The 27,935-nt window shown below is 63.4% G+C and overlaps 2 protein-coding genes across 14 annotated transcripts in view; one reads left to right on the top strand and one right to left on the bottom strand.

Moving 5' to 3' along the window:
• Positions 1-49: 49 nt before the first annotated feature.
• Positions 50-8,943, bottom strand: REXO4 (REX4 homolog, 3'-5' exonuclease). 2 transcript variants are annotated; one of them, XM_045082692.1, is made up of 8 exons: positions 8,536-8,940; positions 6,483-6,835; positions 5,061-5,198; positions 4,631-4,824; positions 3,356-3,444; positions 2,207-2,281; positions 1,642-1,716; positions 50-984 (listed from the first exon to the last, which is right to left on the bottom strand). In XM_045082692.1, the coding sequence occupies exons 1-8, from the start codon at positions 8,752-8,754 to the stop codon at positions 853-855; spliced, it is 1,275 nt and encodes a 424-aa protein (XP_044938627.1). In that variant the 5' UTR covers positions 8,755-8,940; the 3' UTR covers positions 50-852. The 2 variants fall into 2 exon arrangements, 1 of the variants encoding a protein (XP_044938627.1); XR_006607477.1 differs by having other exon boundaries at positions 846-984; positions 1,642-1,769; positions 8,536-8,943.
• A 343-nt stretch (positions 8,944-9,286) lies between these two features.
• ADAMTS13 (ADAM metallopeptidase with thrombospondin type 1 motif 13) overlaps positions 9,287-27,935 on the top strand; it is a 28,484-nt gene continuing 9,835 nt past the window's right edge. For 3 of the 12 annotated variants that reach the window (XR_006607475.1, XR_006607476.1, XM_013058577.2), the window contains exons 1-21: positions 9,288-9,594; positions 9,899-10,074; positions 11,652-11,763; positions 12,084-12,150; positions 13,161-13,441; positions 14,286-14,445; positions 15,496-15,635; positions 17,014-17,097; positions 17,267-17,391; positions 17,504-17,650; positions 18,793-18,933; positions 19,480-19,642; positions 20,425-20,529; positions 21,260-21,411; positions 21,524-21,587; positions 22,889-23,015; positions 23,415-23,563; positions 23,907-24,027; positions 24,639-24,719; positions 25,943-26,124; positions 27,798-27,933. Coding sequence is in view for 9 of the 12 variants with exons in the window: in XM_013058577.2 (XP_012914031.1) it covers positions 11,668-11,763; positions 12,084-12,150; positions 13,161-13,441; positions 14,286-14,445; positions 15,496-15,635; positions 17,014-17,097; positions 17,267-17,391; positions 17,504-17,650; positions 18,793-18,933; positions 19,480-19,642; positions 20,425-20,529; positions 21,260-21,411; positions 21,524-21,587; positions 22,889-23,015; positions 23,415-23,563; positions 23,907-24,027; positions 24,639-24,719; positions 25,943-26,124; positions 27,798-27,933 (2,521 nt within the window). In the remaining 3 variants the exon portion in view is untranslated. Of the gene's footprint in view, positions 9,697-9,898; positions 10,075-11,651; positions 11,768-12,083; positions 12,151-13,160; positions 13,442-14,285; positions 14,446-15,495; positions 15,636-17,013; positions 17,098-17,266; positions 17,392-17,503; positions 17,651-18,792; positions 18,934-19,479; positions 19,643-20,424; positions 20,530-21,259; positions 21,412-21,523; positions 21,588-22,888; positions 23,016-23,414; positions 23,564-23,906; positions 24,028-24,638; positions 24,720-25,942; positions 26,125-27,797; positions 27,934-27,935 lie in introns of those variants that run through there. The other 9 variants (XM_013058574.2, XM_045082685.1, XR_006607474.1 and 6 more) reach the window with 8 other exon arrangements.

Here is a 27,935-nt window from a genome sequence, read left to right on the forward strand (position 1 = left end):
GGACGCAGCCGTCCTCAAGGGCAACAAAGTAACCTCCAGAAGCTCCGCCTCCAGTAAAAACCTGTATTCGTGTTCAGTACCCTCTGCGGGCTTGGGTCTTCCTCGGGCAGCAGTCAGGCGGCTTGGTCAAGTCTGGTGCTTTGGGCACTCAGTGCAACCCCCAGCTCCCGGCCGCTCTCACTCCTGGGCCAAACCCACACGAGGCTCCAGTCCAACAGCCGGGACTCAGCACGTCCGTCTCAGAAGGGGAGAGGCCCCGACTTCTGGGAGTGACCGCCGTCGCCGAGCTCAGACAACCTGAGCCTCACCACCGCAGCTTGGGCCCTGCCCTTAAACTCGGGGGGAGTATAGGTGGGGTGGGGGCGGGGGCTGACGGGAGGAATGGCGGCCTCAGAAATCCTCAGCCACAGCTCAGCCCCACATGGGGCCGGGCCCGCGAGGCCAGGGCTCTTTCCGTGACTCAAGGCAGAGGAAGGAGTGGGCCCTCCCCCCAGCCAAGGAAGGCGCGGACAACCCCGCAGACAACCGGGTACTTTCCATGCCCGGGACCTGGCACATCCCCAGCAAAGCTGCCACCAAGCTGCGGTGACAGCATGGTGCAGGCGGCCCCACCCCCGTCCTGCCAGAGCTCCAGGTGCCCCTCCTTGTCCGTCCCCACCTGCCACCGCCTGGGACAGACACTCCTGCCCGCGCTGCCCGGCCCCTGGGTGCGGGGAGGGGCACCTGCTCTCAGACCACAAACTCCGAGGGAAGCAGCAGTTCTCAGCAGCAGCCCGCGACCTGCCACCAGGACGGAGCATGAGTTTCGACCGAGATGCCGCTCTGGGCAGGCCCGAGTTGTCCCATGTTTGGTCACGACCGCTTGCGGACGGAGACGCGGCCACCGTCTGGGGCGGGGGCTGCTGGGCGCCTGTCCTGGGCTGTCCTCTCCCACTCCTTCTTCACCAGGATGTACAGTCTCATTGCTGTCTGGGCATCCTGAATCTAGAGCACACAGACCACTGTGACTGTCCCTGCAGGTGACAAGCACAGCCACGGGCCACCCAATCCCCCAACTGCCCGAGCACTAGACACTGGGCATGCACAGGAGAAAGCCAAGCAAAGCAGGGGTCAGGGACTTGGTCCTGGCCGGGCTTTGGGACCTCCGGGGCCCCGCTTACGGGAGAAGAAAGGAACCCAAGTAGGGGCACGGACAAGGACGCTCCTTGTGATGCACAGACACACGGACACGCAGGCGGGAGGGCGGGCTCTGAACGGGAGGCGGACCGAGGCCACGATGTGGGGGCCGGGTTCCACAGGCCTGCCTGGTGCCCACACTCTTTGGCCTCAGCCTTGGAGCCTGTCACCAGGCCCAGCGGACCAGCCAGCCTCGGCTACACCAGCCTAAAAGGCCTTCAGTCTGGATGGGGAGCTTTGTCTCCAAATGACTGCAATAATGGTAGTTTTTGTGTTCAGTGTTTAGCAGCTAAACGTGAACACTCAGGATGCAGTGAATGTCCTGTGAGCCCACTCTTGTCTCCTCAGTTTTACAGACCCAGGGCCTTCCAAAAAGAAGTCCTCCAGGCCCCTGACCGGGCGCCTTGGCTGCACGGTCGGGGATGGCCTCCAGTCCGGAGGACTCGCACCCCAGGACACACTCACCGAACAGTGCTCGGCCTCCTGCACCCTGATCCCCAGGAGCTTCTCTGCAAGCAGCTTCAGAGACGGCCTTCCACTCTGCCGGGGGAGGGGACAGCACAGCGCGCGCTGGGGGGCAGCCTCTGCAGGCTCTGCTGGCGCGAGGGGTGGAGGGGTGGGTGCCGCACCAGGCCAGGGGTAGGGCCAGTCACCTCAAGCCCAACCCAGGGCCCCTCAGTGTGCCTTCACCGGAGGCGTCGGGGTCCCCCCGGGCTGGAGCCGGCCGTCGGCCGGAGAGGAGGGCCCGGGAAGGAGCCGGCACCTCCGCCGTTCAGCCCCAGGCCTCCGTGGCAGCAGGTCCGCGGGCAGCTCCTTCCTCAAAGCCAGGGCTCTCGGCACAGAGCCGGGAGAACCTGCTCTCGCCCACAGAGACCTCTGAGCGCAGCACTCAGATCTCTGCTTTTCTTTTTAACCTTTCAAGAGTTAAAAAGTGACCCAAAACCATAGACCAATCCCCTTTACCGATACGCCGTCAGGAACCAGAGCCCACCACGACACAAGCGGCGGTACCCCTGCTTCCTGTTCATACCTTCACGTGACTCTTGAACGGTTTGTATTTCTGAGTGTCCCGAATCTTCTTCTTGGGGTGGTCGAGAAACAGCACCTGGAAGAGGAGGCTGAGGGTCACGGCGGTGGGACCCCCTTCTCTCAAGTCGCCTCCTATGAGGATCCCTAACACGGAACCCGCTCGAGCGGGAGGACACCGGCGGGAACCGGCCGTCCGAGAGACCGCCATCGCGCTGTGCACGGACGGTGCTTGGCCGTAAGCACCCGGTTACTAAGGACGCAATCCTGAAGCTGGGGACACGGAGACCAACAGCCACCACAGGACCCGCAGGCATGAAGTCCCCACGTGGTGAGCCGGCGTCCCATGTGCGGGAAGTCAGGACAGTGGCGGGCGGCGGCGGCTCCTCGCACGACCTCAGGAGAGAGCTGGCCGCGCCGGGAGGGAGCAGGAACCGCCGGGAGGGAGCAGGAACCGGCAGGGCGGTGGCCGTTGAGGGTTTACGGCCCCACCTCACACTGCGTGGACGGCCCACTGTCTGCTTCCACGGTTCCAAATTTTCACAAGGCAATGCAGACCGACACTCAGGGTTGCCTCAAACATCGGAGAACTCCCGGGTTCCCCGGAACACTATTTGAGAAGCCCCACGCCCAGGAAGGAGCCTCCCACTCTGCCTGCCCTGCGCCCTCATCAGGACAGGCGGCTCTGCTCTGCCTACAGCAGAGACCCTCGAGAAGCAGAGGCCGGAGGCCACCGCCTCTGGGGCCCCTGGAGCTTGCCTGCCAGGAGGAAGACCAGGAGCCCTGGACGGTCTGGTGGCCATGGAGGGGTGGCCGCAGGGGATATTCCCCACAGACGGCGGCTCTGACCTCACAGGAGCAGTGGGCCCCGGCCAGCTGGGTGACGCGGCAGCGGCCTGGCTTTGTGTACTGGAATGTGCTAGAGTGCCGGGCACCGGGTCCAGGGGGCATCCCGCTCTGCTGTGAGGACGCAGCAGACATTTCCCCTAACTCACAGTGCCTCAGCTGCCTTTTAGAGAACCAGGAAACGCCAGGCACTCCTCCCAGGGCATGGGAAGAGCCCGGAGACTGGAACCTGGGGCCCTCACTGGGGCCGAACCCTGGACGCCGTGATCCCCCCCCCCCCGCCCCGAGGAGCCGCCGCCCGATGTACCTTCAGGTCGTTGTGCAGCGCGTGTCCGACCAGGATCCGGCCCTTCAGCAAGTCAGCCACTTCCTGCTGAATGACTTCCAGCCTTTCTCCTGACGAGCAGAATGAAGACGCGGCCGTCAGCGCCGCGCGCCGCGCCGGGAGCCCTGCACGCCAGCCCCCCTGCAGCCCCCTCTGCGGCGCTGGCAGCCGCGCGACAGGAACGCTCGTGTGGCATCTTGGGAGAAGCAGGCTCGGGCTGCGTGCTTTCCGTGCTTTCCGAGGGGAGAGAAAAAGAACAGTGCTCCGCCCGGACAGCAGGAGGCTGCTCCAGACCCTGGGGCCCAGAGGCGGAGTGGCTGGCTCTCCCGGCAGACGCCCCCAGGGCACCCCCGCCCTCACCGTGCCTGCACCCCGTGACTCCGCCTGCCCACCGCCCCACCCCAACAGAGGAAGTTAGATCGGGCAGCCCACCCCACGCAGGACCTATCAAGCCTAGAGCTGAGGGGCTGGCCAGGCCAGGGCACCCCTTGTCAGTCAGGTGTGCAGAGGGAACCCAAGAAGCAGAGAAAGGAGACCCGAGTGGGCCAGGAAGGAGCAGTGTGGCCTGGATCCTGAGAGCTTCCAGGACCTCTCCAGGCCCCTAACCTTGGAGTCCCCCTACGGGGTCTTTCTGGTCTTATTCCCACAGGACGCACCCACCAGAAAACCCTACAGACTCCGCCCTCAGGATGCGTCTGGGTCTGGGGGCTCCCCCGCACCAGGTCACCTGCAGCACATGCTCCCGCTCCCTGTTTCCACCCGCACGGGCCCGGAGTCTCTTCTCGACGTCACGGCCAGAAGGCACCTGCTAGAACCTGAGCCAGACCTCTCACGGCTCCGACCCTCCCGTGGCTCCCCGAAGTCCTCACAAAGACGAGACCCTACGATCTGCCCCGCATCTCCTCCTGACCCCACACTGGCATGGGGTCAGCCTGTCTGGGTGACACAGAGGTGGGGACACCAATGTGTCCGCGAGATTTCTGCCCACAGTCACCGCAGCCGAGGTAAGACTGTCGGGCCTCCGGCTGTGGCGGGTGCTCCAAACAGGAGGGGGACAAGAGGAAGAAAGCGGAGCTCCCGCCAGCTCAGTCCGTAGAGTGCATGACTCGGTCCTGGGGCTGTGAGTTCAAGCCCCGTGTTGGGTATAGAGGTTACATGAAAAACTAATAAAAAAAAAAAAAAAGAAAAAGAAAAAGAGAAAGGGAGAAGGGACCCAGGCACTGCCCTTCCTCAGGCTCATGGGCCTGGAGGACCCACCCTGCGCGAGGCTCTCCGGCCGTATCCCGCTGACCGCCGTCCTGTAGTCCGTCACCGGCTGGCTGGGCTTGACGTACTTGTCATAGACACACTTCCCGTACTGGTTCACAACGGACACTCGGGCGGCGATGCTCTCCTCCCCCTGGGGGCCCACGCCCACCATCTCACAATCCATGGCTAAGGCTCTAGTCAGGCTGAAGGGAGCCAAAGGTTCCAGCTTAATCAACATGGCGGGACGCAGCCACGGGCACCGAGAGCTCTCCACCCACGGCCACGGCCCGCGGGGCAAGCTCTCCTCGCTCAGGCTCCTCGCGGGATGGGGCGCGCCTGCCCAATTCAATTAGGGTTCAGCCAGGGGCCAGGGACGGAGCTCCCGCCCAACCCCGCACCCTCTCGGCCGAGAGCCGCCCGCAGTCCTGGCCCTGCGCACCCGCCGAAGCCTTGCTCCTTCACCAGCGAGATGCTGCTCACGCTCTGCCCCAGCCGCTTTCTTGCTATCCTGGCTGCCTCGGGGCCCAGGGCCGCTTCGATATCCGCCGGGTCCACGTCATCAAACCAGATGTCTTCTCTACAAGGCAGAGAGGACAGGCTGCGCGCTGGTCCCCGGAGGTGCTGGTGCAGCGCGGGGGTGGGGCAGTGGGGGTGGTCTGCGGCTGCCGCGGACTGACCGGCGCAGGCTGCCGCCTTCCTGTTTCCTACGAGACCGGCTCCTCACCCCCAACTCAGAACCACAGACAAAGGCGGAAACATAAGAACGTTTACCTCGGAAACGCCGGTCTAACGACTACCGATGCTTGTTTCTCAATTGAGAAAGTAGCAGGTTCATCACCAGACATTCAGAAAACACAAACGCAAGGACCATGAAATGGCAAGAATTCGATCACTGAACCACCAATTCAGGCCATGAAATGGAAACAGACTCCCCCTCCGCACCGGGCGGGAGTGAGCTCTAGTGTCCTCACATCGAGGCCTGAACGCAGACGCTCCTGCACGTGGCACATCCCTGCCTGGTGAATTCTGTCCTTTGGGCTCAGCTCAATGTCACGTCCTTAGAGATCTCTTCCTGACCCTACTGAGCGGACGCACTCCTCTGGCCATCAGCTGCATGAGCTGCTCCATCCTGGGGTCTGCCGTGACCACGCGCGCAGAATCCCTACAAGTATCTCATTCTGGCCGTGCCTTCTGCCTGACATCAGCCTCAGGGGGGAGGGCGCCCCTGGCACAGGGACACACGGCAGGCAGGCCAACCCGTCTTTCCTGGACCCTTCAGCGACCCAGGCGACTCACCACCAGCCTGCCTCGCAGACAGGCCACCTCCAGCTGAGCCACTGGTCGTCCCTGCGTGAGTGACCCTCCCCTGGGTCTGCTCAGGAACCACCAGGTGCTGACCCAGCGCCCTGCATCTCACAATCTCCCGGTCCCCGCCCAACACCACAGATGACCACACTGGGGCGGGGGGTCAGGAGCTCGCCCCTGCGCACCCGACTCGCCAGATGCGGGAACTGCCCTCAGGCTTGGGTCCTTCCAGCTCTGGCGTGTGTTCACCCCACAGATCTTTACTGGAGGCCTGTTAATGAGGGCCAAGCTCTGCCCTAGGCCCTATCAGGCCCTGGAGATAGAACAGTTACCGAACACACCCTGCCCTCATTCTGCCTCCAAGGACACGAGGAACAAGCCAGGGAGCAGTGTGGGGTAACGTGCTGGAGGGCGTGTGCTGGCGGGGAGGGCGCCAGGCTAGGCCTCCTGGAGGAGACGGGCCGCAGGTGCTGGGGCTCTGTTCTCGGAGATGAGCCCAGGGGGTCACTGGCCATATAGGGAGGCAGAGGGGACTGGGTGGGCCACCTGTACTCACTCCGTGGGCAGGGCCGGAGGCAAGGCCAAAGTCTCCTCCTTAGCTTTCCGCTTCTTATGCTTGAGGTCTCCTCCTGGAGAAATGCTGCCGTCTGTCCTTTTGCTGGCTCCCGTCTTGCTGTGCTCTGCTCCGCTGGCCTGTGTGGGAGGTGCCGGCACCTTCCTGTCCCTCAGTGATCCTGAAGGGACAGAGGGGACGATGGCCTGGGCGGCCGCGGTCTCCGTCCCCATCTCGCGTCTCTGTGCTGCATCGGGGACTGCTTTTCTCTTTCGTGCGACAATCCTGGGTTGCTTTTTGGATTCCGTCTGAGAGATAAGAGGCTTTTCCGGGGCCTGGGTTGTTCGTTTCAGGAGCTAACAGAACCCAAAAGAAAATACACAACACGTCTCAATTTGGAAATCACGCACAAGATGGAAAACACGTGTACACACGTGTACGTGCACCTCAGTCACAGTGACGTAGCTCTGCTACCCGCATCCCGGACACTCATTTTCACACGGTCTAGGAGGAGCCCTTCCTCATGCCCATCTGAAGCCGGTTGTGGTGAAATGGCTTCTCCACTTGTCTGATTACAACGAGGAATGGATACCTGCTTCCTCGTTCCTACAAAACTTCAAAGCGAGTTTTTCATCTAAGCACCTCCTGAACCACTGAGCAGGGACTACCTGACCTGGAGCCCGAGGGCACTATGTGCGACCCGTTTTCCTATTCACGGTTCATCAAGAGCTACATCAAGAGCTACTTCTCAGGACGCCTGGGTGGCTCAGTTGGTTGGGCCGCTGCCTTTGGCTCAGGTCATGATCCCGGGATCGAGTCCCACATCGGTCTCCTTGCTTGGCAGGGAGCCTGCTTCTCCCTCTGCCTCTGCCTGCCATTCTGTCTGCCTGTGCTCGCTCTCTCTCCCTCTCTCTCTCTGACAAATAAATAAAATCTTAAAAAAAGAAAAAAAAAAAAAAGAGCTTCTTCTCCCACTGATGAGGCCCTGGAGCCACAGTGGAGGACAGTGTCTGTCACTGTAGAGGACACTCGAGTGACCGGCTCTCCAGCGTTCCACCAGCCCAACCTTCCCCCGGTGCTCCGTTCCCAGCCTGGCTGTTCTCAGCCACAGTGAAGACCCTGGTTATGTGGCCATGAGACAAGACACGAGGAACTGAGTTTCGACTTAACCAGTTCCCACAAGGTTTAAGATTTGGGGAGGGACAGGGTGGCTGGGGACGGACACTGGGGAGGGGTTGTGCTATGGTGAGTGCTGTGAAGTGTGTCCGACTGTGGATTCACAGATCTGTACCCCTGGGGATAATAATACGTTATAAGCCAGTTTAAAAAAAAAAAAAGAAAAAATACACATGGTTTAAATGCAAAAAAAAAAAAAGGATGGACGGATTTGGTTCCTTGCAGGACACAGAGAAAACACGAGGCTCGCCCGGTCATGACCACCTGCGCACGCACTTCATCTTGCTTTACTTTCCTGGGAGAAAGAGGGGCGTCACGACTCGAGAAACCGTACGGAACCCGGGGCTTCCCCGCGGAACCGCGTCGGCGCTGCCCCCGGACGCGGCATCCCGGGACGCGGCCGCCGCTCCTGCGGTCCGCCCGGCTCACCCCGAGGAACACCGGCCCCCGAACGGGGCTCTGCCCGGCGCCCGCCACGCTCCCGCCGGGGCCGGTTCGGACGGCCCGTTCCCTCCCCCGGAACCAGCCTGGACCCAGCAGCGACCTCCGAGGGGCCCCGAGCATCACGGCGGACCCCGGCGCAGAGAGGGGCGTCGGCGTCCGGAGCGGGGCTGCGGAGCGGGGCCGGTGCCGCCGCGCGGGCCGCCCTCCCGGTCACGCCCCTGCCCTTTCCGGGCGCCCCTCGTCCGTCCGCCGGGGACGCCAGCGGGACCCCGCGGGCGGGCGACACGGACACGCACGGAGAGGAGCGGGCCGGTCCGCACTTCGAGGCCGCGCGCCGCGGGCAGCCGCCGTCCAGGCCCCGGGGCTCGCGGCCTCCGTCGGGCGGCCTCGCCGGGCCCCACCCGCCCGCCCGCCCGCGCGGCCCCGCCGCCCTGACCTCCCGCAGCGCGCGCCAGTTTCGGGAAAAGTCCTCCGGCGCCTTCGGAGGCCGCGCCACGACGGCCCCGGGGCCGCCTCCCGGCGTCGCGCCCGCGTCCCGCCCTCTGCTCCTCCGGAGGCTCCTCTTCCCGCCCCTCCTCCGAGGGGGCTTGTGTCCGGGCCCCGGCTCGGCCAGGGGGTCGCCCGGGGCGCGCCTGCGGGTCAGCGCCTTGGCCATGCCGCCGCCGCCGTCCGGGGCCCCCGCGGCCCGACGCTAGAGCGCGAGCGGAGCCCGCAGCCCGGGCCCGGAGCCGAGCTCTGCCCAGCGAGCGCAGGCCCAGGCCGGCCCCAAACCCCGACTCCGGGGCCACCCGCCTCCCGCACCCCGGAAGCGACCCCGCGCGCGCCGCCGCACGTGCGGCCCCCCGCCCCCGGAAGTGCTCTTCTCTTCCCGACCCGCTGGAAACCGGGCCTCCGCCCCTGGTTCCGCACAGCCCGGGGCAAGACGAGGCTCTCCGCCCGCCGGGGAGAAGGGTCACCGGCCCAGCGAGCGGCGTCGGTCTCCATGACTGAGGGTGGGGTTCGGGGAGGCCTCGGATCCTCCGAGAGCGAGGGAGGGGACAAGAAACGAGGACGCCGGAAGGGAACTGGGGGGCCGCAGTCGCTGTAGCACCGCGGCTGGGCCGGCCGAGCGCAAGGGCGCGGGCGGCCGCCAGGGGACGCTGGGCGGCCGGGCCTGGGGCGGGCGTGGGCGGAGCCGGGGGGCGGAGCGGGCGGGGCATGGCCACGCCCCCAGCCGGGCAGCCCGGGCTCCGCCCCTCCTTCCTCAGTTTCCCGAGTGGGGACGGAAGGTGGACCCCAGCGCAGCGCGGCCGCGAGGCTCTTGAGCCACAGCCGACGGCAACGAGGAAACATTGTAACAACGCTGGGAATTATTCTGCGCAGCGGCGGTGAGAATCAACCACCGGCCGCCCTCTGCCTGGCCCGCGGTGCCTCGGCGTCCCGAAAGTCTCCGCGTGGGTCAGCGCGCGGCCCGGGGGCTCCAGGAGACGGCTCGCACGCCAGCCCGGGAATTCGGGTACCCGCAACTGCCGGGCAGCGGGAGGAGGTTGACCCGGGGCGTGGGGAGGGGCGCGGTTACCAGACCCCTGCAGGATGCCCGGGGACGTGGGAATGGCCGGTAAGTAAGAACTTCTGTCTCACGTGCCCGACGCGTTAGTTGCAATATCCGGGGCATACTTAGACTAAAACAAGAAGTATTCGTTGTTTATCGAAAATGGAAATTTAACGAAAAGTCCTGATTTTTATCCTCTGAATGTGGCCACTCTATGGGGGGGCGGGGCCGCTTAGATCGGGTCACAAGGGATGGCTTCTTTGAGCAGGTGACATGTGAAACCTGACGGGGGACCAGGGCTCAGAGGGAAGACCGCAAAGCCCTAGACGCGTCTGAGGACGGGGAAGCCAGCCGGCGGGGCTCAGGCTCTGTGGCCAAGGGGAGACAGGAGCAGCAGGGCACGTCTCACCTGTGATTCCAGAGTCTCGGAGGCTGCCGGAAAGGGTTTGGATATTTTACTCTTAGGGCAGGGGAAGCCATCGATTGCTTTAAAGCTGGGGGGTGACGCAGTCTGACTTGAGTTCTTAAAGGATCACTGCCACCGTGTGAGAAATGGGACGGGGAGGGCGCACGGACACGAGAGGGCGGGGAGGCCAGGTGGGAGCCATGACCGATGCCCAGGCCTGCGGTGATGAGCTTGGATCAGGGGGCAGTGTGTCCTTCTGGGTGTCCAGGGAGCAGTCACAGAGACAGTCAGGCGCCCGCAGCACCGGGGAGAGGTAAAAGGGGAAACGCAGAACGGGTGGGGAGAGCCTAAGGCGATCCCACAGATCTGGCCTGGGAAAGGAAGGCGAACCAGCCCGGGATGGAATCCTAGCAGCCTCCGGATAACAGAGGACACCAGGGCAGGGACCCTGCACAGTCACCAGCCCGGGATGGAATCCTAGCAGCCTCCGGATAACAGAGGACACCAGGGCAGGGACCCTGCACAGTCCCCCGCTAGCTGTCAGCTGAGTCGGGGGGGTGGTGTCCTGGAGGTGTGAGGGAGCCGGAAATAGTGCTTTGGAGAGTATGACTGAGAACCTTCCAGAAAGTAGAGTGGGCTGCCAGGTGGTCTGTGATGCTGAGGGCAGCGTGGTGCCACGTGGCCTGGTTCTGTGACTGTCCACCGGGGCCAGACGCAGGATAGTGAGTAGTGAGGGGGAGCAACTGAGGCAGAAAATGTCTTTGAGACGTGAGGGTAGTGGGGGGCCCGGGATCTGGGTGAGGAAGGGTGGAATGAAACAGGATCACTTATATGTCAAGGGATTTCAAAATGGAGCCAGGACTCCATTAAGGAGACCGGCCATATGCCTGTCCTCACCGGTGGACACGTGACCTCTTGAACTGGGCCAAAGTGCAAATATTCCAGGGACCAACCCTGAACCCTTCAAGCCCCCCCCACAGTGAGAGACCGGCAGTGACAGCCTCAGTGCAGATTATGTCATAAGGCTTCCCTTTTTGCTGCCGACACCGATCACAAATTGTCTGTAAGCAACACACCCAAGCGGCCTATCTTAGCTGTGAATCCTTCTGAGTTTTGCTCCCTAGTGGGGCCTTATTTGGGTCGTGGCCCAAATCTCGGTGGCCTGGATAGCAATTCTTCCATTCCAGATAAATGAGCTCGTGTAGCAATCGCCTCCTGATGATTTTAGCTAGACACAGGGAATGGGGAGTGGAGAGCAGGACAGGTCACGGGGTGTCGGTCGGAGCTGGAGGGCGCAGCCTGCCTTCAGTCAGGGGACAGTAACCCAGCCTCGGTTCTAGAATCACGCCTGAATCCACATTCCCATGATCCCCGGTCCAGTGCTCCTTCCTGTGACTTTGCTGCTTGGCCCAGCCCCATCCCAGGGTGTAGGATCCGCTGCCCTGGGCCCGGGACTCACCTCGTCCAAGAGTCTGCGGGCTGCCCACTCCCATGGCCCCTGCCCCGAGAGGAAGCTCCCAAGAGTAAACACAGCCTCATCTTCCCGCCCACCGGGGTCTACCACATTCCACACCGTCCAGATGTCCAGTCACAAGGCTCTCTCCCTGGGCTGCAGGCTGGTTTTCCTGAGGATGAGGGAGCCTCACCCCTGGCAGAGAGGCTTGGGGGCAATTCTCACTTCTGCCCTCTTTCTCCTGGGCTGCTGGGGACTTTCCGATTTCCAGCAGGTGGGTGAGTCTGCAGGCGTCGAGGTGTTGGGGGAGCCCTGGGGCCGGGAATCTGAGTGCCTCTGGGTGCCGAAGGAGGGTGCCCTGGGGAGAGAGGGAACTGCCTGGGGTCTTCCCTCAGCCTTGGGGTTTGCCCCTGGACAAGGGGCAGATCTGAGCGTGGGGTTTTGGGGATGGAGTGTGCTCACTGAGGAAGGAATGGGCTTCTCCATTCTGTGTCCTCCTCCCCCAACCCCACCCCGATTGCCCCTGCCCCTTGCCGCGCCTCTCTGCCACCCCCTCTCCTTCCCCTTTTCTCCCTCGTCCTTTCTGTCTTGCAGCAATTTCTTCAGGCTTTGGAGCCGGAGGAAGTGACTTCTTATTTCGGCCCTGAAGCTACTTTAAAAGGCACTTGTCGTGGGGTCTTCTTGGCAGGGGGTTCTCAGGGTCAGGGCTCTGTTGCGGGGAGGAAGCCCAAGAATCTGCCATCATTCCTGTTAATCAACTCCGGACTTCTGCCAAGTCCATGAAAGCCGGTCTGGGTGCTCTGGACCAAGCTGGGGTTCTGACCCCAGGCTTCTGCTCGGTATCTCCAGGAAACAGTTACTGATTAGCTGGCCCCTTTTGCCCCGGGGCCTCCCTTGGGCTAGGGAAGCCACAGGAGCTCTTGTGGTTTCTGGTCATGGATGGAAATATTTATCCTTTCTGTGAGAAACAAGATAGGCCGTGGCTCAGGCCCAACCAGAGCCTTCCTGTTGCTCTGGGCCCAGTCTGTGGACCTCTGTGCGGTGCCAGGCCCCTTTCCGAGTTGGGCCATTGATCTAAAGGCTCCTGGGGACCAAAGGCAGGGTGGGCTAGTCAGGGTGGAAAGAAAATATGGGATGTGTCTCTTGTGCCCAAATTGTCTGTAGCCTGGGTCAGCTGCGCACGGAGCCCTGCTTGGGGCCACCTGGGGGTGGAAACTTGTGAATCGGAACCCCAGGCCCTTGGAGCTCTTCCCCTCCTAGGGCCTGGGGTCCTTAACTCCTCCGGGGGCTCCTTAGGGGGGAGGCAGGTGGGTGGAGAAGGCTGGCAAGACTGGTCTCGGGCACCTGCTTTTCCTAGAGGCTGGACTTGGACCTGCTCTGCCCTGCTCATGGCGCCCATGAAACTCCTCATGGGTCGGGGCTAGTGTGCTGAGTGAGCGCTGGTCTGCCCCGGGGCAAGGCCCAGATGGGAGAGGCGACTTGCACTCTGCCCTCCTCCCAGCCAGAAGGAGCTGAATTTGAACCCAGGCACCCCCTCCACCGGGGTTCCAGGCCGGCAGGCATCTCCACGTGCCAAAGGGAACGGATAGGGCCCCCTCTGCAGGGCAGGAAGAGGAGGGCCGAGCAGGGCCGAGCCGGGCCGAGCAGGGCTGAGCCTCCTGTCGCCTGCAGTGCCTCCGTTCCGTGTGGCCCCTCTCAGCTGCGTCTGTGAAGACAGGCCCCGGGGGTTTCCCTGCATGACCCCACGCTGCTCCCTGCACGCCTGGGGCCGGCGCATCGCCGTCTCCTTCCCGCCGGAGCGGAGCCTCCTGTCCGGGTCCTTCACCAGCGAGCGCGTGCTGAATGCCTCCCTCCGGCTACTGAGGCGGCTCACCCACCTCTGCTTCACGGGAGGCCGCCCCCTGCTGCCCCCGGGTGCCCGGGCCAGAGTCACTTACTGCTCGGGCGGCTTGGTGAGTGGGAGCCCGGCTTCGCCTCGGGGAGAGGCCGCACTGAGGGTGTGCTGGGTCAGGGGGACCCCACGGTGCCCAGCCAGGTGTGCCAGAGGACACCGCGTTGGATCTTTGCCTCACGCCAGGCCTCCGAGGGCGTGTTCCATGGAGGTTCGGAAAAGCGGGCTGAGTTCCCTGAGGCCCCTGGGCTAGCCGGTGGCAGAGCGAGGCGTGAACCGGGGGGACCACGGAACGGACAGAACCGGGGCTTGGCGGTCAGCCCTTTGAGTTCTGATTCCGGCCCTGTCCCAGGAGACTTGGACCAGTCACTCGATTGGATCTCAGGGTCTTTAGCTGAGAAGTGATGAGGACTGGTGTCCGGTGGCCGTGTAAATCTGTCACCACGCATCCGGCCGGCCGCGGCCGCTTACGTCATCACGTGCCCCCCCCCCCCCCCTGGTTGCTGCGTTGCGCGGCCCGGCGGGGACCGGGACATAAACCATTCCTGGTCAGCCTGGGACTCCTGGTGACTGCTGTGCTGTCTGTTAGCATGGGCCTAGCTAGTCCCTGGAGACACTCCCTGTTTCTGTACATGTGGGACCCCGCCAGTGTCTCTCCAAAGGCCAAGGCCACGACCTGAGGGAGGACTGGAGTGTGGTGGGGGTGGGTGTTGGCTGCAGGTGTAGAAGTGGGCACAGGTCCTCCCCAGCTGTCCCACAAGGATGGGCTTGGGGGCACTGGACTTGGAGAGGAGCCCTGGACAGAGCTCAGGACAGGTCTGTGCCTGGTGCTGTGACGTCCCAGAGAGGCCCTGTCACGCAGTGGGGCCACTGGGCTCAGTGCCATGCTGTTCTCTCTTCTCTAGGAGGGTGACATCCTGGTGGGTGCGGACAGGTTCTACGTCCAGCCGGTGAGGAGGCAGCACCAGGAGCTGGTGCTTCCCTGGGTTCGTGCCCAGCCACACCTGATCCACAGGCCTGTCCCCAAGGTCCCCACAGTCCCCGAGGCCCCAGAAGTCATCCAAGGTACAGCCTCTGGGAGAGGAGGGTGGGGATGCCCTCGGGGACAGCTCTGGGGGGAGGGCCAGCTCTCCCCGATGCCCAGGGAGCCATGCAAAATGCCGCAGCCGTGACTGAACCATCTTCATCAGGATGTTGGGGCGCAGGGAGGGCAGGGGAGCACGTGGCTGGCCATCAGCCATGCCCCCAACTGTCTACTTGGTGAACAGGTAGACATTCAGCCTACAAACAGCCCTTCCTAGCTCACACAGCACGCTCACAGACACACATTGTTGGCAGGACGTCACTCGCTGGTATTGGTTGCTAGCGCGGACGGGAACACGGGCCCCAAAGACAGAGAGTGGCCGCTCGGGGCTGACACGGTGGCTCTGGGCATGATCCCAGTTGGAGATGGCCCTGCTGCCTCCCAGGCCTGCTTGTCCAGCCCTCGGGCTGCCTCCGGGTGCAGGCAGGGCGCTGTCCTAGGCAGGCCTTGTCATCTTGGAATGAGCCTGTTCTGCTGGCCAGCAGGTGCCCAGAGAGGCATCAGGGATGCAGAGCAGTGCCCGGGGCTTTGGAGAGACATAAAGGACCAAAAGGCCACGCAGTAGCTCCCTCCTTGGGCGCTGCACTGCCACCAGGCCCTTTCAGATGCTCCGGGATGCCTGGTCACTACGGGATCTGGCCCTCGGGGTGGGATCCAAGACCCAGCAGCCTCTCGGGCTAGCCACCACTAGTTCTAACAGTTGTCGCAGAAGGTGACCTGCGACAGCTTGGGACGCTCAAGTCTCCTGAGGAGTCAGGAAACCCCTCTCCCGGAGGTAGGGGCTGAGAGTGGGCCCAGCCCAGAACCGCTCCCCGGGTGTCCACCCAGCTGGGGGGCAGGGATTGCCTGCCCCCCACATCCCCCACGTGAGAGCTGACCCCTGTCTCCCTGAGTTCTGTAGCAGGAAGTAGTAGGGACCGGGCTCACACGGTGTCTCCGAGCCTAGGAAGGACCTGGGCATGGGGGTCCAAAGCCACAAGTCATCTTCCTTCTAGAACCTTCTCTGTCAGCCCTGCTTCCTCCCTCAACAGGCCATCTTCCTTCCCCTCGCGTCCGGAGACGGGCTGCGGGGAGTGTCCTGCACTTGGAGCTGCTGGTGGCCGTGGGCCCCGACGTCTATCAGGCTCACCAGGAGGACACCGAGCGCTACGTGCTCACTAACCTCAACATGGTGAGTGTTCCTTGTGCAGCGGGCTCCATGGATGGCGCCGGCCCCAACGCGTGGGACTCAGGAGCCTCTGGACACGGCGCCCCACGCCAGGAACTTGGGTGGAATGTGATGGAGCTGGCTTGCCTGGGAGCTTGAACTCAGGCTGAACTCGGTGTAACCCTCAGGCTGGGTCATGCTTACGGCCCAGGACTTTGTGGGGGGGTGTGTGGCCTGCACTTTGCTTCCTCCTTCCCTCCCTCACCTGCAGTGGAGGTGGGTGAGGGCCCAGGACCCCCTCTTGGGTCACTAGTACACCCCACGGCCTCTTGCTACTTGGGTCCCTTCTCTCCAGGGGACTCTCAAATCTGGCCTCTGTCCTGAAGCCCATTTGCTCCTCGGGCACCTCGGCCAGCAGTGCCGGCCCTCTTCCTGTGGGCACCCCACTGCGGCTGGCCTCCCCTTCACTTGGCTTTAGGGGTGAAGGTGGGTGGAGGGTACGTCTCCCACTGAGTGGTGTCGGAGAGACCGAGTCAGGAAAGGAACGTGAGACCCGTGCCCGCAGCCGGAGGGCACGCGTGGGACACACACATGCGCGCGCACACGCGTGCACACACACACAGGGACTGCTCTAGGCTGCCACGGAAGCTTCGACAGTGTCAGGGAGAGTGCCGGCCCTGGGGGGTGGGCTGCCCCTACGAATGTGCCCTGCCTCGGGGACGGCCACCTGTTTGGGCAAAAGGCGAAGTCCCCCAGGCTGACGGCCACAGAAGGCTTTCCCTCCACTCGACAGATACGGAACCTGGGCTTCTGGGCTCCCTTAGCAGCATCTGAGCAGTGTGGGAAGGGAACGGCGGTGCTCGGATTCCGCACCGCGCTCTCACGGGGCCGTGTGTCATTCAGAGGACGAGCTGGTGCCAACAGCCACGCGACAAGTCAGCCGCGATCAACATCTTGACACACGTGGCGAGAGAGAGCGAGGAGGCTGGCTGGGGCGTGGGGAGGGGGCTTCTCTGTGGGGTACCCAGGAAAGGGCTTGTGGAGGGAGGGGGCCTCGTGCCGCCTCATGGAGACGTGCAGGTTAGACAAGCCGAGAACAGTTTCAGGTGGACGGACAGAAAAGAGAAAGGACAGGACGAATCTGGTGAGAGAGAGGCAGGGTTGGAACGGAATGTTCTAGACTAATAACAATGGTCTGTGTCCCGTTGTTTCAGGGGTGTGTGTGTGTGGGGGGAGCCCGAGCAAGGGGAGGACAGGAGCGCATCTGCCTGTCCCCACGGCCGGCTTTCCGCCCGGCAACTGGCGTCTTCCCCCTGTGCTGATGGAACGTCTTCTCGACTCCAGCGCGCCAGTCGGGCCACGCCAGCCCACACGAGTCTCCCTTCTCTCCTGCCCCCCACAGGGGTCAGAGCTGCTGAGGGACCCATCTCTGGGGGCTCAGTTCCGAGTACATCTAGTAAAGATGGTCATCCTGACCCAGGCCGAGGTAGGTGCCGAGCTGGGAGCCCAGAGTCAGCAGAAAACCCATTTCTATTCTCTTTACCTCTTCCCGTGGGTCTCCACCTCGTACCAGGGCTGCGGTGAGGACTGAGATGCGGGCGGCCCCCGCTGAGCGCCGCTTCCGTAAACGCAGCCTCTCTTACTGGGTCCCCCAGGATGCTCCAAGCATCACGGGCAATATCACAGCGTCACTGCTGAGTGTCTGTGAGTGGAGCAGGACGGTCAACCCTGAGGACGACGCAGATCCGGGGCACGCCGACCTGGTCCTCTACATCACCAGGTAGCCGCGTTCCCCGGGGGCACCCCCGCCCGCCTGGGAGCTGCCCCCCCTCTGCAAAGGCAGTCCGGCGGGCATGCCTGCACCATGCGGATGTCTGTCCTCTCTTCCCAAGGTTTGACCTGGAGTTACCAGATGGTAACCGGCAGGTTCGAGGCGTCACCCAGCTGGGGGGTGCTTGCTCATCCTCCTGGAGCTGCCTCATCACTGAGGATACTGGCTTTGACCTGGGGGTCACCATCGCCCATGAGATCGCACACAGGTAGGCACCTTGTCCCCAAGCTGAGGCCTAGGAGCTGACTTGGGCTCCCAGGAGGTCACGTCGGGGCTGGCAGAGTCTGTTGGAAGGAACCGATAGCCTTGGCCACAGTGGACTCGGGACGTGTGGGAGGGACAAGGGCTGGGAAATCTGATACTGCTTGACTTCCAGGTGACTAAAAAACCCTTTTCTCCCCAAAAAACAAGCAAGATGAACTTAACAATTAGAAAATAAGTTTTTTAGGAAATTCAGGTAAAGAGAAAGCAGACGGTCAAAATCCTACCACCCAGAGAGAACGTCTGTTCACATTTTGTTTTAGTCATTTCTTACCCACACGCACCATTTTTTATTTGCAAAATTGGGATTATATTGTATATTGTCTCGTTACTATTTTCTTAACGGAGCAATACATCCCGGACGTCTTCCCCAGGGTTTTTATGATTTTTTTGGTGCACATTATTTAAGCCCACGCTGTCGGATTTTAGGCTGTTTCCAGATTTTTCCTGTTACGGGCGCTCTGCGTTCTGTAGGCATATCTGTGCTCCGGTCTAGCGTCACTTACCCGAAGTGGCGAGTTTTCTCCAAGATCTTTAAGTCTTTTCATTATGAAAGTCGCGCCCGCGTGCAGCGCGGAGACTCCTGAAGTAAAAACCTGGGTCTGTGCCCCTTTCCCTGGGCACCCACCGGCCCAGGCCTTCCGGCCCGTCTGAGCTCTGTGCGGCCCCCCGCACCCCTGCCTCTGTGGGCGGCTCAGGTGCCCGGTGAGCCTGGGCTCCTCGCCCCTACATCAGCCCCAGCAGTCCCACCTTCACCCCGGTTCCAGCCCCTGCACTGGACCCTTGACCCCCACCTACCCACCCCGCCTCCACAGCGCCCCGTCCTCTCTGACCTTTAACCCCACCGCGTGACTTCCCTCGACATTTTTAAAGCCTTTCGATGTTTATTAGCAGAGAGAGGCAGGAGGCTCTGGCTAATCATTGGTGCTCTCTCGGCTGGGAAACTGAGGCCGGGCTCTCTGGCGGCGGGGTCAGGAGGCCGCTGCGGTCTGAAACCCCACGGCTGGAGGGTCCGCCAGGCCTGGACTGGGGGGGGGGCAGGGCGGGTGGGGAGGCGAGGGGACCCTCAGCGGTTGCCTCCGCGCACAGCTTGGGCGTGGAGCACGACGGTGCACCGGGCAGCGGCTGCGGGCCCAGCGGCCACGTGATGGCATCCGGGGACGCCGCGCCCGCCCCTGGCGATCTGTCCTGGTCTGCCTGCAGCCGCCGGCAAGTGCTGCAGCTGCTCAGGTAGCTGCGTTGCTCACCCCGCCCTGTCCTCCCCGTGCCCCCATCTCCACGTGGGGCGCACCCCCACTGGTCCCCCAGACCCACCCCTCCCTCTGCCCCAGCCCTGCCCAGCCCGTTTCGTCCCCTCCGGTCCTGTGCCTCCCTCGCGTGGACCCCATCACCTGCCCGGCCCTCTCCTCCATCCTCCCCTCCCCCCATGTACCGACCCTTCCCCCGCCCCTCCAGCCTGTGCCCCTCCCTCTGTCCACACCTCCTGGTGCCCCGCGCCCTCCGTCCCGCCCGCTCCTGCGTCCACCCCTCAGTTCTGCCCCATCCACGCCCAGCCCCCCGCCGTTGCCTCCACCCTCCATCCGTGCAACCCTCGTCCGTCGCATCCCCCTCCTCACCCCTGCATGGGGCCCCTCAGCTCTGGATTTGAGCCGCCTCCCAGCCTGGGCCGCTCCTGCGGGTTCATGCTGAGAACTCCGGTCCTCCCCCGCTCGTGCCCTCTCCCCTTCCCGCCCCCACCCGTGTCCACCCGCAGCCTGAGCCCAGGTCTCGTCGCAGCGCAGGACGGGCGCACTGCTTGCTGGATCTGCCGGGGCCGCAGACGGGGACCGCGGGGGGCCCTCCCCCGGCGCAGCCAGGCCTCCTCTACGGCGCAGACGAGCAGTGCCGCGTGGCCTTTGGTGCTAAGGCCGTGGCCTGCACCTTCACCAGGGAGCACCTCGTGAGTCATGTCCCCCCCGGTCCACCATGCCGCCCGAGCTCCCTCCACCTGTGCCCAGCTCATGCCCCACTGCGAGCGCCTGCTGGGCCAGGCTGGGTCACTTGTTAAAATTCTTAATTTTTTAAAGAAGAGTCCCCATGTTTGCTCCTCATTTTGACACATTCATTCCACAAATTATGTAGAGCAGACCCTAGCAGGCTCCTGACTCTGTGCCCAGGGAACTTCAATAGGCAGGAACTAAAGGCTTCCAACCCAATGGGAACCTGGAGGGCTTCCTGGAGGAAGTGGCCTCCAAACCAAAGCCTTTAGCAGCCGTGTAAGCTGGCAGGGGAGGGGAGATGAGGGGATGAAGGGGCCAGGTGCCCCCAGTGCAAACGTCCCCCTGGGCTGACAGGACTTTCATGGGCCCCAAGCACCTTTGCCTTCATGGTCCCTTCCTCTACATGAAATGTTGAGACTTATTATCAGTGTTTTAAATATTACGTGAGTACTGTAAATACAGTTCTATTAATATTACATATTAGAACATCTTGGATCTCAAAGATCATCTTCTTCTTTTGATTTTGAAAGAAATGAAATCGTATTTGTGGGCCCCTAAAATGGGCCCTGGTCAGCATCCCTGTCCCGTGGAGAGGTGTGCTGTGCCCTCTCTCCCTCACCACCCGCGCCCACGGAACAGCATATGTGTCGGTGGGTCCTGTGGTGTGGGGGTACAATTAAGACTGGAGGCGGAGCCGACGGGCTGTGGTGACCCCGCACCGGGCGCTTGTCTACCCTCGTAGGACATGTGCCAGGCTCTGTCCTGCCACACGGACCCCCTGGACCAAAGCAGCTGTAGCCGTCTCCTTGTTCCTCTCCTGGATGGGACAGAGTGCGGCATGCAGAAGGTCAGAGCAGGACCGAAGGGATGTTTGAGTGTGTGAGTGTGTGTGTGCGCGCGCGCCCGTGCGTGTGTGCCCTTGCCCGCATGCACGCGGGGCCCCGAAGCCTGGCTGCCTGATTTCCTGGGGTGGGGGACAGGAGGACCGGTTAGCTGAGGCAGAGGGCCCCGGTGCTGCTCTTGGCCACCTGGTGGGGAGAGCTGGGCCTCAAGATGCTTCCCGTGTCCCCGTGACCTGCCCAGCCTCTCCGCAGGGCCTGGAAGGTGGGACGGGTTTTCTAGGTTTGCAGGACCACTGAAGACTGACAGAGCGCCTGCCAGGGGCCCGCGGGGGATCCCGAGCCCCGCCCTCCCCACACCAGTGCTGCGTGTCTTTTCCCCCCTCCCTGGGTCTGGTGTTGTCCCCCGTCCCACAGAGGAGACAAAGGCTCTGAGTGGCCGTGATAGCGCGGCTCGGCTCCCTGACCCAGACTCGCTCTCGCCGGCTGTACCAGGCAGCGTCTTCCTCTGCCCTGCAGACCGCAGGGCCTCTGCCCTTCCTCTCTGCCCGGCGTGGCCAGACTCTTCCTGTCCTCTAGCCTGGGGTTAGCATTGTTTCCTGAGCAGGATGGAGGCGCGGGGGTCCCTGCGTGCACACACCTGCGTGGGTGTGGGTGTCCTGGGGGTGTGCCCTGTGGCTAGGGGGTGAGCATGGCTGTGGTGCCCTGGATGTGGGATGGCGTGTCCTTCTCTTGCAGTGGTGCTCCAAGGGTCACTGCCGCTCCCTGGCGGAGCTGAGCCCCGTGGGGGTGGTGCACGGGCACTGGTCTAGCTGGGGTCCCCCCAGCCCTTGCTCTCGCTCCTGCGGAGGAGGTGTGGTCACCCGGAGGAGGCACTGCAATAATCCCAGGTACCACAGGGAGGGGGCCTCCTTCAGGTCAGGGAGGGGGCCTGCTCCACGGTCCCTGGTTGGGGGGGCAGGGGGTCACCTGTCACCTCTTGTGTCTTGTGGACATTTTCAGGCCTGCCTTTGGAGGGCGTGCGTGTGTGGGTGCTGACCTCCAGGCTGAGATGTGCAACACCCAGGTAGGCCTGCTTCCCCCGGACAGAACGAGAGGCTCAGGTCAGTGGTGCCGGCCCCGGGGAGCCAAAGGATTGGGGCGGCTGTGATTTGTGGCTCACGCCAGGGCGCTTTGGAGAGCGGAGTGCTGCTGTGTCTCTGCTGGGACCCCAGTGGGTCCTCCAGGTGTCGTACCTCTGTCCCCACATGCCACCGCCCTCCCTGGGGGCACCCCCTGCCTAAAACCGTCCCTTTCAGTCCAAGCACAGGTGAAATCCACATCATATCAAATCACCCGTTTTGAAGTGTGGAGCCCAGTAGCGTTGGTCCATCTCTAGCACGTAAAGGAGAACCCCAGACCCACGAAGCAGTCACTCCCCTTCCCCAACCTCCAGCCACTGGCAACACCGGTCGCTTTCTGTTTCCGTGGATTTGCCTGCGCTGGGGCGTTTCATAGAAGTGGAGTCCCACGGTGGGCGAGCTTTCGTGACTGGCTTCTCTCACTCAGCATCACGTCCTCAGGGTCATCACGTGCGGCAGGTGTGAGCAGTGCACTCCTTTTTGTGGCTGAACAACCTCCCCTCGTGCAGACGGGCCTTGTATCACCTGTTCATCCGGCCGTAGGCATCCGGCCCGTTTTCCCCTCTTGGCTGTCGTGAATCGTGTTCCTGGGAACGTGTCTGTCCATGGACTTTGGTGCCAGTTTTTATTTCTTTTGGGCAGACTCCTAAGAGAGAGGTCCCTGGGTCATAAAGCATTTCTACATCCGTCCAGTTCTTTCTTTGAGGAGCCCCCGCCAGCCGGCCCAGCAGGGAAGCTACTCTGCTTCCCCCCCGCAGGGCCGAGGGTTCTGGTTTCCCCACGTCCTCCCCTTCTGTCCATCCTCGCTGTCCGTGGTTTTGATCATGGCCATCAGACTGGGTGGTTCCTTGGACCTTGCATTAAGATCCGCACCCGGTGAGACCTTCCCTCCCGCCTTCTGCAGGCAGACTCGGGGCCTCCCCAGCCTGGGAGGGCGCAGTCTTCCCCGGAGCACAGGCTCGGGGGAAGGGAGCCGGCGAGCAGTGCTCTGTACGTCTGTGTCCTGTCCTTTGTCCTGGCAAATTCTCCCGGATTCTTGCATCGGCAGAGAAAGGCTTGTCTCCCTCAGTGTACAGAGCAGGGAACCGAGGCGCAGCCAGGAGCTGGGCTCCAGCCCACATAGTGACCCGGTCACTGCATGGTGCTTTGTGGTCCCCAGTGGCAAAGGCCGCTATCCTAGGTGCCCTGCCCCAAGCCCCCATCCCGGGGCCCCTCCTGTGCCTGTCCTCTGCCTCCTCCTGGCCAGGCCTGTGAGAAGACCCAGCTGGAGTTCATGGCCGAGCAGTGCTCCCAGACGGACGGGAAACCGCTGTATCTGTCCCCAGGCAACGCCTCCTTCTACCGCTGGGGCCCCGCTGAGCAGTACAGTCAAGGTGCGGCTGGCCCCGTCACCCCGACGCCGTGGAGGGCCGGGCACCGGCTCCGGCTCTGCGTCGGTCGCATCATGTCCAGGCACCACCCCTTGCTGCTAACAGGCCTGGGGCTCAGCTTTCCCATCTGTAACACGGAGATGGGAGCAGGGCGCCCTGCGCGGGGAGCGGACTCAGTGCGATGACACTGGGGCTGTGCCAAGGACGCTCCTCGGCTCGTAACTCCGCGACGCTGCTCCGCCCTGATTGCGGTCACGGCCTCCGGAGACGGGACCCTTGCCCCCAACTCACAGGAGGAAGCGGGGTTGGGGTGGTGGCCGGAGGCGCGGGCGCGCCGGGGGTGCTCTGCGGTCTGTGGAGTGGCCGTCCCTACACTGGGGCCCTGTTCCTCTGCCTCCCCAGGGGACGCTCTGTGCAGACACATGTGCCGGGCCATCGGCGAGACCTTCATGGTGAGGCGTGGGGACCGTTTCCTGGATGGGACCCGGTGTGTGCCAAGTGGTCGGCAGGAGGACGGGACCCTGAGCCTGTGCGTGGCGGGCAGCTGCAGGGTAGGCGTGTGCAGGCAGCAGGATGCCCTCCCAGCCACGGTGGCCTTGGGGCCAGTCCCATGGGAAGTCAGAGGCTCAAGGGCTCCGGGGGTGGGGTGAGGGGGCGTCTGCGGGCGCTGGCCACCATGAAGCTGCGGCGGAGTCTGCACGGCTGCTCCCAGGGCGCTGGGGTGGCCTTGGAGCCGGCCGGAGGTTCGGAGGTTCGGAGGTTCGGAGCCCTGCTGTGACCGCGGGCGAGTCCCTTACACCTGCTTCCCGCGTCGCCCTCGGAAGCTGCGAGGGCCGCCCGTCAGAGCCTCCAGTGTCACCCACCCGTGTGTCACCGCCACTGCTCTTTCCACAGACATTCGGCTGTGACGGCGCGATGGACTCCCCGCAGGTGCGAGACGTGTGTCAGGTGTGCGGAGGGGACAACAGCACGTGCCAGCAGCGGAATGGCTCTTTCACGGGCGGAAGGGCCAGAGGTAGGGGCTCCCCTCGGGATGGGGATCTAAGGATCTAAGGATCACCTGCCGCTCAGAGCCCCAGCAGCGAGCCCAGGACCCTCCGCGTGGGCCTCCGCCTGCCTCCGCCTCACTCCTCCTCTTTGCCGGCCTCCCCGAGCAGCTGACCATTGGCTGAGGCCGCCACGGGCAGTGGCACTTCCGGGTAGCCGTGCTAAGACCCAGACAGGGGACAGCGAGGAGTGGCCTGGCCTCGCCTCTCCTCCCCGAGGAATCCTGTCCAAGGGGATGTTATACTTGGGAAGCCTGCGACTCAGCTCAGTTTCTGAAAGAGGTCAAGTCGTTCACAGAGTAGGCGCTTGGAGTCCCCCTCCCTGTGGTGGGCCACATGCTGAGCCTGGAACCTGGGATTCGGTCCCTCCACCCGGGCCAGGCAGCCCCCTGGAAGGTGACCGTCCGGCCTGGCTTGGATTGGCCCCCGGTGACAGGGGACCCTCTACTGCCTGAGGCAACCCCACTGTTAGCTTTTGGCCTCAAGGTGCCTCCCCCTGCCCACCCGGGACATCTGAAATCCCCCTTTCACTCCAACATCTGTGACCTGAGACCCCCCCACCCCTGCTGCTTCCTTCTAGAGTATGTCACGTTCCTGACCGTGACCCGCAACCTGACCAGCGTACACATCACCAACCGGAGGCCTCTCTTCACGCACCTGGGTGAGCTGGCCCGAGGGCGTGCCCCTGACAAACCAAAGCTGAGAAAACACCGTCCCCCAGATGCCCTCACGACTTTTCCTTCCTAAGATTCTATTTACTTACTAGAGAGAGAGAACATGAGTGGGGGGCAGAGGCAGAGGGAGAAGCAGGCTTCCCGCTGAGCAGGGAGCCGAGCTGGGACTCGATCCCGGGACCCCGCGGTCACGACCTGAGCTGAAGGCAGGCGCTTCCCCGACGGAGCCGCCCAGGAGCCCCCAGACGCCCTCACACTTCTGACGCCACCTGCAGTTTCGGGGGTTCCCTCAGCACCGCCAGGTCGGATAAGTCCCCAGGAGGACCCCCAGAACACCGAGAGCGTTTCTATGTGTGGATCTGGCTTGTTCGAGGGCGAGGAGATGGTGAAAGAAACCAGAGCGGAGATGCCTGTCGGGCGGAGTCTGGGAGGGCTCGGTGTCCCGCACCGGAGTGTGGCGGTGGGCACGGGCTGTCGCCAAGCCCAAGCTGCCCCGGGCTCAGCGTTCAGTTTGATGAGGACGTCGTGATGTCAACACGACGCACGGCCGAGCGACTGATGACTCACGTGATGGCCTCGGTCTCTAGGTTCACAGAGGAGACCAACCGAAGCTGCTGTCCGGCTTCGCATATTTGGTCTTTCTGGCCTGGCCGGTCCCCACCTTAAGCAAAGACACTCCTGTCTGTGTGACTTAAGTCCCTTCCTGGAAGCCCAGGGCAAAGGCCACACCTGTCTCTGGGCAAGGCCGCCTCCTTTCCCACTTAATGCCACAGTGTGTCTTGATGTCCGGAGGGTGCCCCTACCTGCCCTTGACATCTGGAGTCGGGGGATGGTCCTGGGGGCCTTGAGCCCCCGAAACCTGCCTGCAGAGCTCCGTGTAGGCAGACTTGGAGAGAGGGCAGGTCCACGGTGCTCACCAGGTTCTGGACAGAGGTGCAGGGCCACCGATGTGTGGTCAGATGCCTGTGGGCATCTGGGAAGGTGTCCCCTGCCTGCCGCCGAGACTGCCTGGCCGGCCAGGGCACCGGGCAGACGGGCTCCCTGGGAGGGCTGGGGCCCTGGGAGGAGAGCTGTGGCCCTGGGGATTCATCCCCATGTTGCCACCATCCCATTCGTTAAGTCAGGACCTCTTCCGTGAGAGGGCCAGCGCCCCAGCTGCCACAGGTGTGGGGGAGGCAGACCCCCCGCCCACAGCCTCGCTCCCCCACAGCCGTGCGGATCCGAGGGCGCTACGTCGTGGCGGGGACTTCCAGCATCTCTCCCAGCACCACCTACCCCTCCCTCCTGGAGGACAGCCGTGTGGGGTACCGAGTGGCCCTCACTGAGGACCGGCTGCCTCTCCTGGAGGAGATCCACATCTGGGGACCCAGCCAGGACGACGTGGAGATCCAGGTGATCTGGAGGGCCTGGGAGAGCCGGCGGGGCCTGCTCCTGCTGTCACCTGCCCCTTGGCTCAGCAGTCCCATGGGGGCGCACAGAAGTCCCTGCAGTTCTGAACGTGGGCGTGCAGGGGTCGTGCCCCCCCCCCCGAGGGCTGTGGCGCGGGGGTCTGAGATGAGCTGACGCTGCGGGCCCAGCAGGGAGAGGATGATGTGTGCGCAGGGTGCGACGTGAGGAGGAATGAGGGGAGGGACCCCACGTGCGAGGAGCCTGGAGGCTGCACAGGTCTCCAGGGCTTCGGGTTTCCCCCCAGGATACTGGGGTGTTGGGGCCAGAGCTGCTGAGGGGGTTCTGGGTAAAGCGCAGGGGCGATCAGGCCTGTGTCAGGCCTGGCCGAAGGAGGCTGTGGGAAAGAGACAGTGGGATGCCCAGATTGGAGACCCACTGTGGGGGGTGTCCCTCCTGGAGCAGGGGCAGCCCAGCTGCTGGAAACAGGGAGACCCCGAGGTCAAGGGCTGGGGCCCGGGGACGCAGGTGGACTAGAATTTGAATCCTGCCTCGGCAAGAACTTGGCAAGGGAATTGACTCTTCTGAACCTCAGTTTCCCCATCTGCAAAATGGGGCTAAGAATACATACATTATGAAGTCAGTGTGAAGATCTACCTCTTAAAGGGGCATTAAGCGTGCGGTGGGTGTCCAGCGCCCCACACGTGTGTGCCCCGAGCGGTGGCGGCTGCAGCCCACACGCTTGCTGGCTTGGATCCTGAAAGTGCCAGCGGCTCGGGATGCCCCCTCCTAATGGAAAGTGAGGGCTCCTCCCCCACTGCAGAAGTCCTGGGGCAAAGGGGTGGGTGCCAGGAGGGCCAACCCAGCAGCCAAAATTTCTCCCAAGCTTCGCGGTCCTCCACAGAGCTTGCCAGGTTCTCATCCTGTCTCTGCCGCCGCCCCAGACCTCAATCTTCCCCCGTGAAATGGGCCACCTGCCTCTGAGGGTCAGGGGACGCGCGTGCCGGGCAGTGTCGGCAGCAGTCGCTGGTCCCAAGGAGGCTCTGGGTGGACGCTGGCTCTTCCTGGCTCTCGGCAACAGAGCTCCTTGCGTGAGCTCCTCTGCTCGTGTCCCCACGTGTGCTTTGCAGAGAAAGGCGCTTGGTGAAGTAGGTGGACGTTAGCATGTGTTGGAATAGCCCTGAGGAGAGGCCTGAGGTTGGTGGCCCTTGACTTTGGTCTAGCAGCGCCGGCCTCTGCCCCACAGCAGGAGAGACAGCAGGGGCTGCCCCAGAGTCCACCCAGGCTACAGGGAGCCCCCCGTGGACTAGTGCGCTCCTTTCGTGACTCCCCATGCAGCCCAGGCCACCCACCTCCCGACCCCCAGCAGCATTGTTCCCAGGGCCTCGCAGCTGTGTCTGCACGCTTTGCCGTGTGTGTGCAAAACACAGATTCCGGGGCTGCTCCGAGCCACTGCGTCAGGACCTGCTGGGCGGGCCCGACAATCCCCATGCTCACGGAGGATGATGCCGTGTGGCCGGATGAGGACTTGTGCGGACAGGGGCTGGAAACTTGGGGCCTCTGGGGCTCTGCCTGGCCCCACTCCGGGGCTGGCCTTGGACACAGAGCCCCAGGACCGGCCGAGCTCCCTTGGGGAGCCCAGCGGAGAAGGCCCCCAGCTCTCCGTCTGTCTCCGGCAGGTTTACAGGCGCTACGGGGAGGAGTATGGTGACCTTGCACGCCCAGACATCACCTTCACCTACTTCCAGCCTAAGCGGCCACAGGCCTGGGCATGGGCCGCCATGCGGGGGTCCTGCTCCGTGAGCTGTGGGGCAGGT

The sequence above is a fragment of the Mustela putorius genome, unplaced genomic scaffold (assembly GCF_011764305.1).
Source record: "Mustela putorius furo isolate JIRA1106 unplaced genomic scaffold, ASM1176430v1.1 tig00000596_pilon_pilon_pilon, whole genome shotgun sequence".
NCBI lineage: Eukaryota > Metazoa > Chordata > Mammalia > Carnivora > Mustelidae > Mustela > Mustela putorius.

Coding starts and splice junctions, on each gene's coding strand:
- REXO4 (XM_045082692.1), bottom strand. CDS start 8,754: ATGGCCAAGGCGCTGACCCGCAGGCGCGCCCCGGGCGACCCCCTGGCC. Junction 4,825..5,060: donor AAGGAGCAAGGCTTCGGCGG/GTGCGCAGGGCC, acceptor GGCTCCCTTCAG/CCTGACTAGAGCCTTAGCCA. Junction 2,282..3,355: donor CGCTGCACAACGACCTGAAG/GTACATCGGGCG, acceptor CTCCTCTTCCAG/GTGCTGTTTCTCGACCACCC.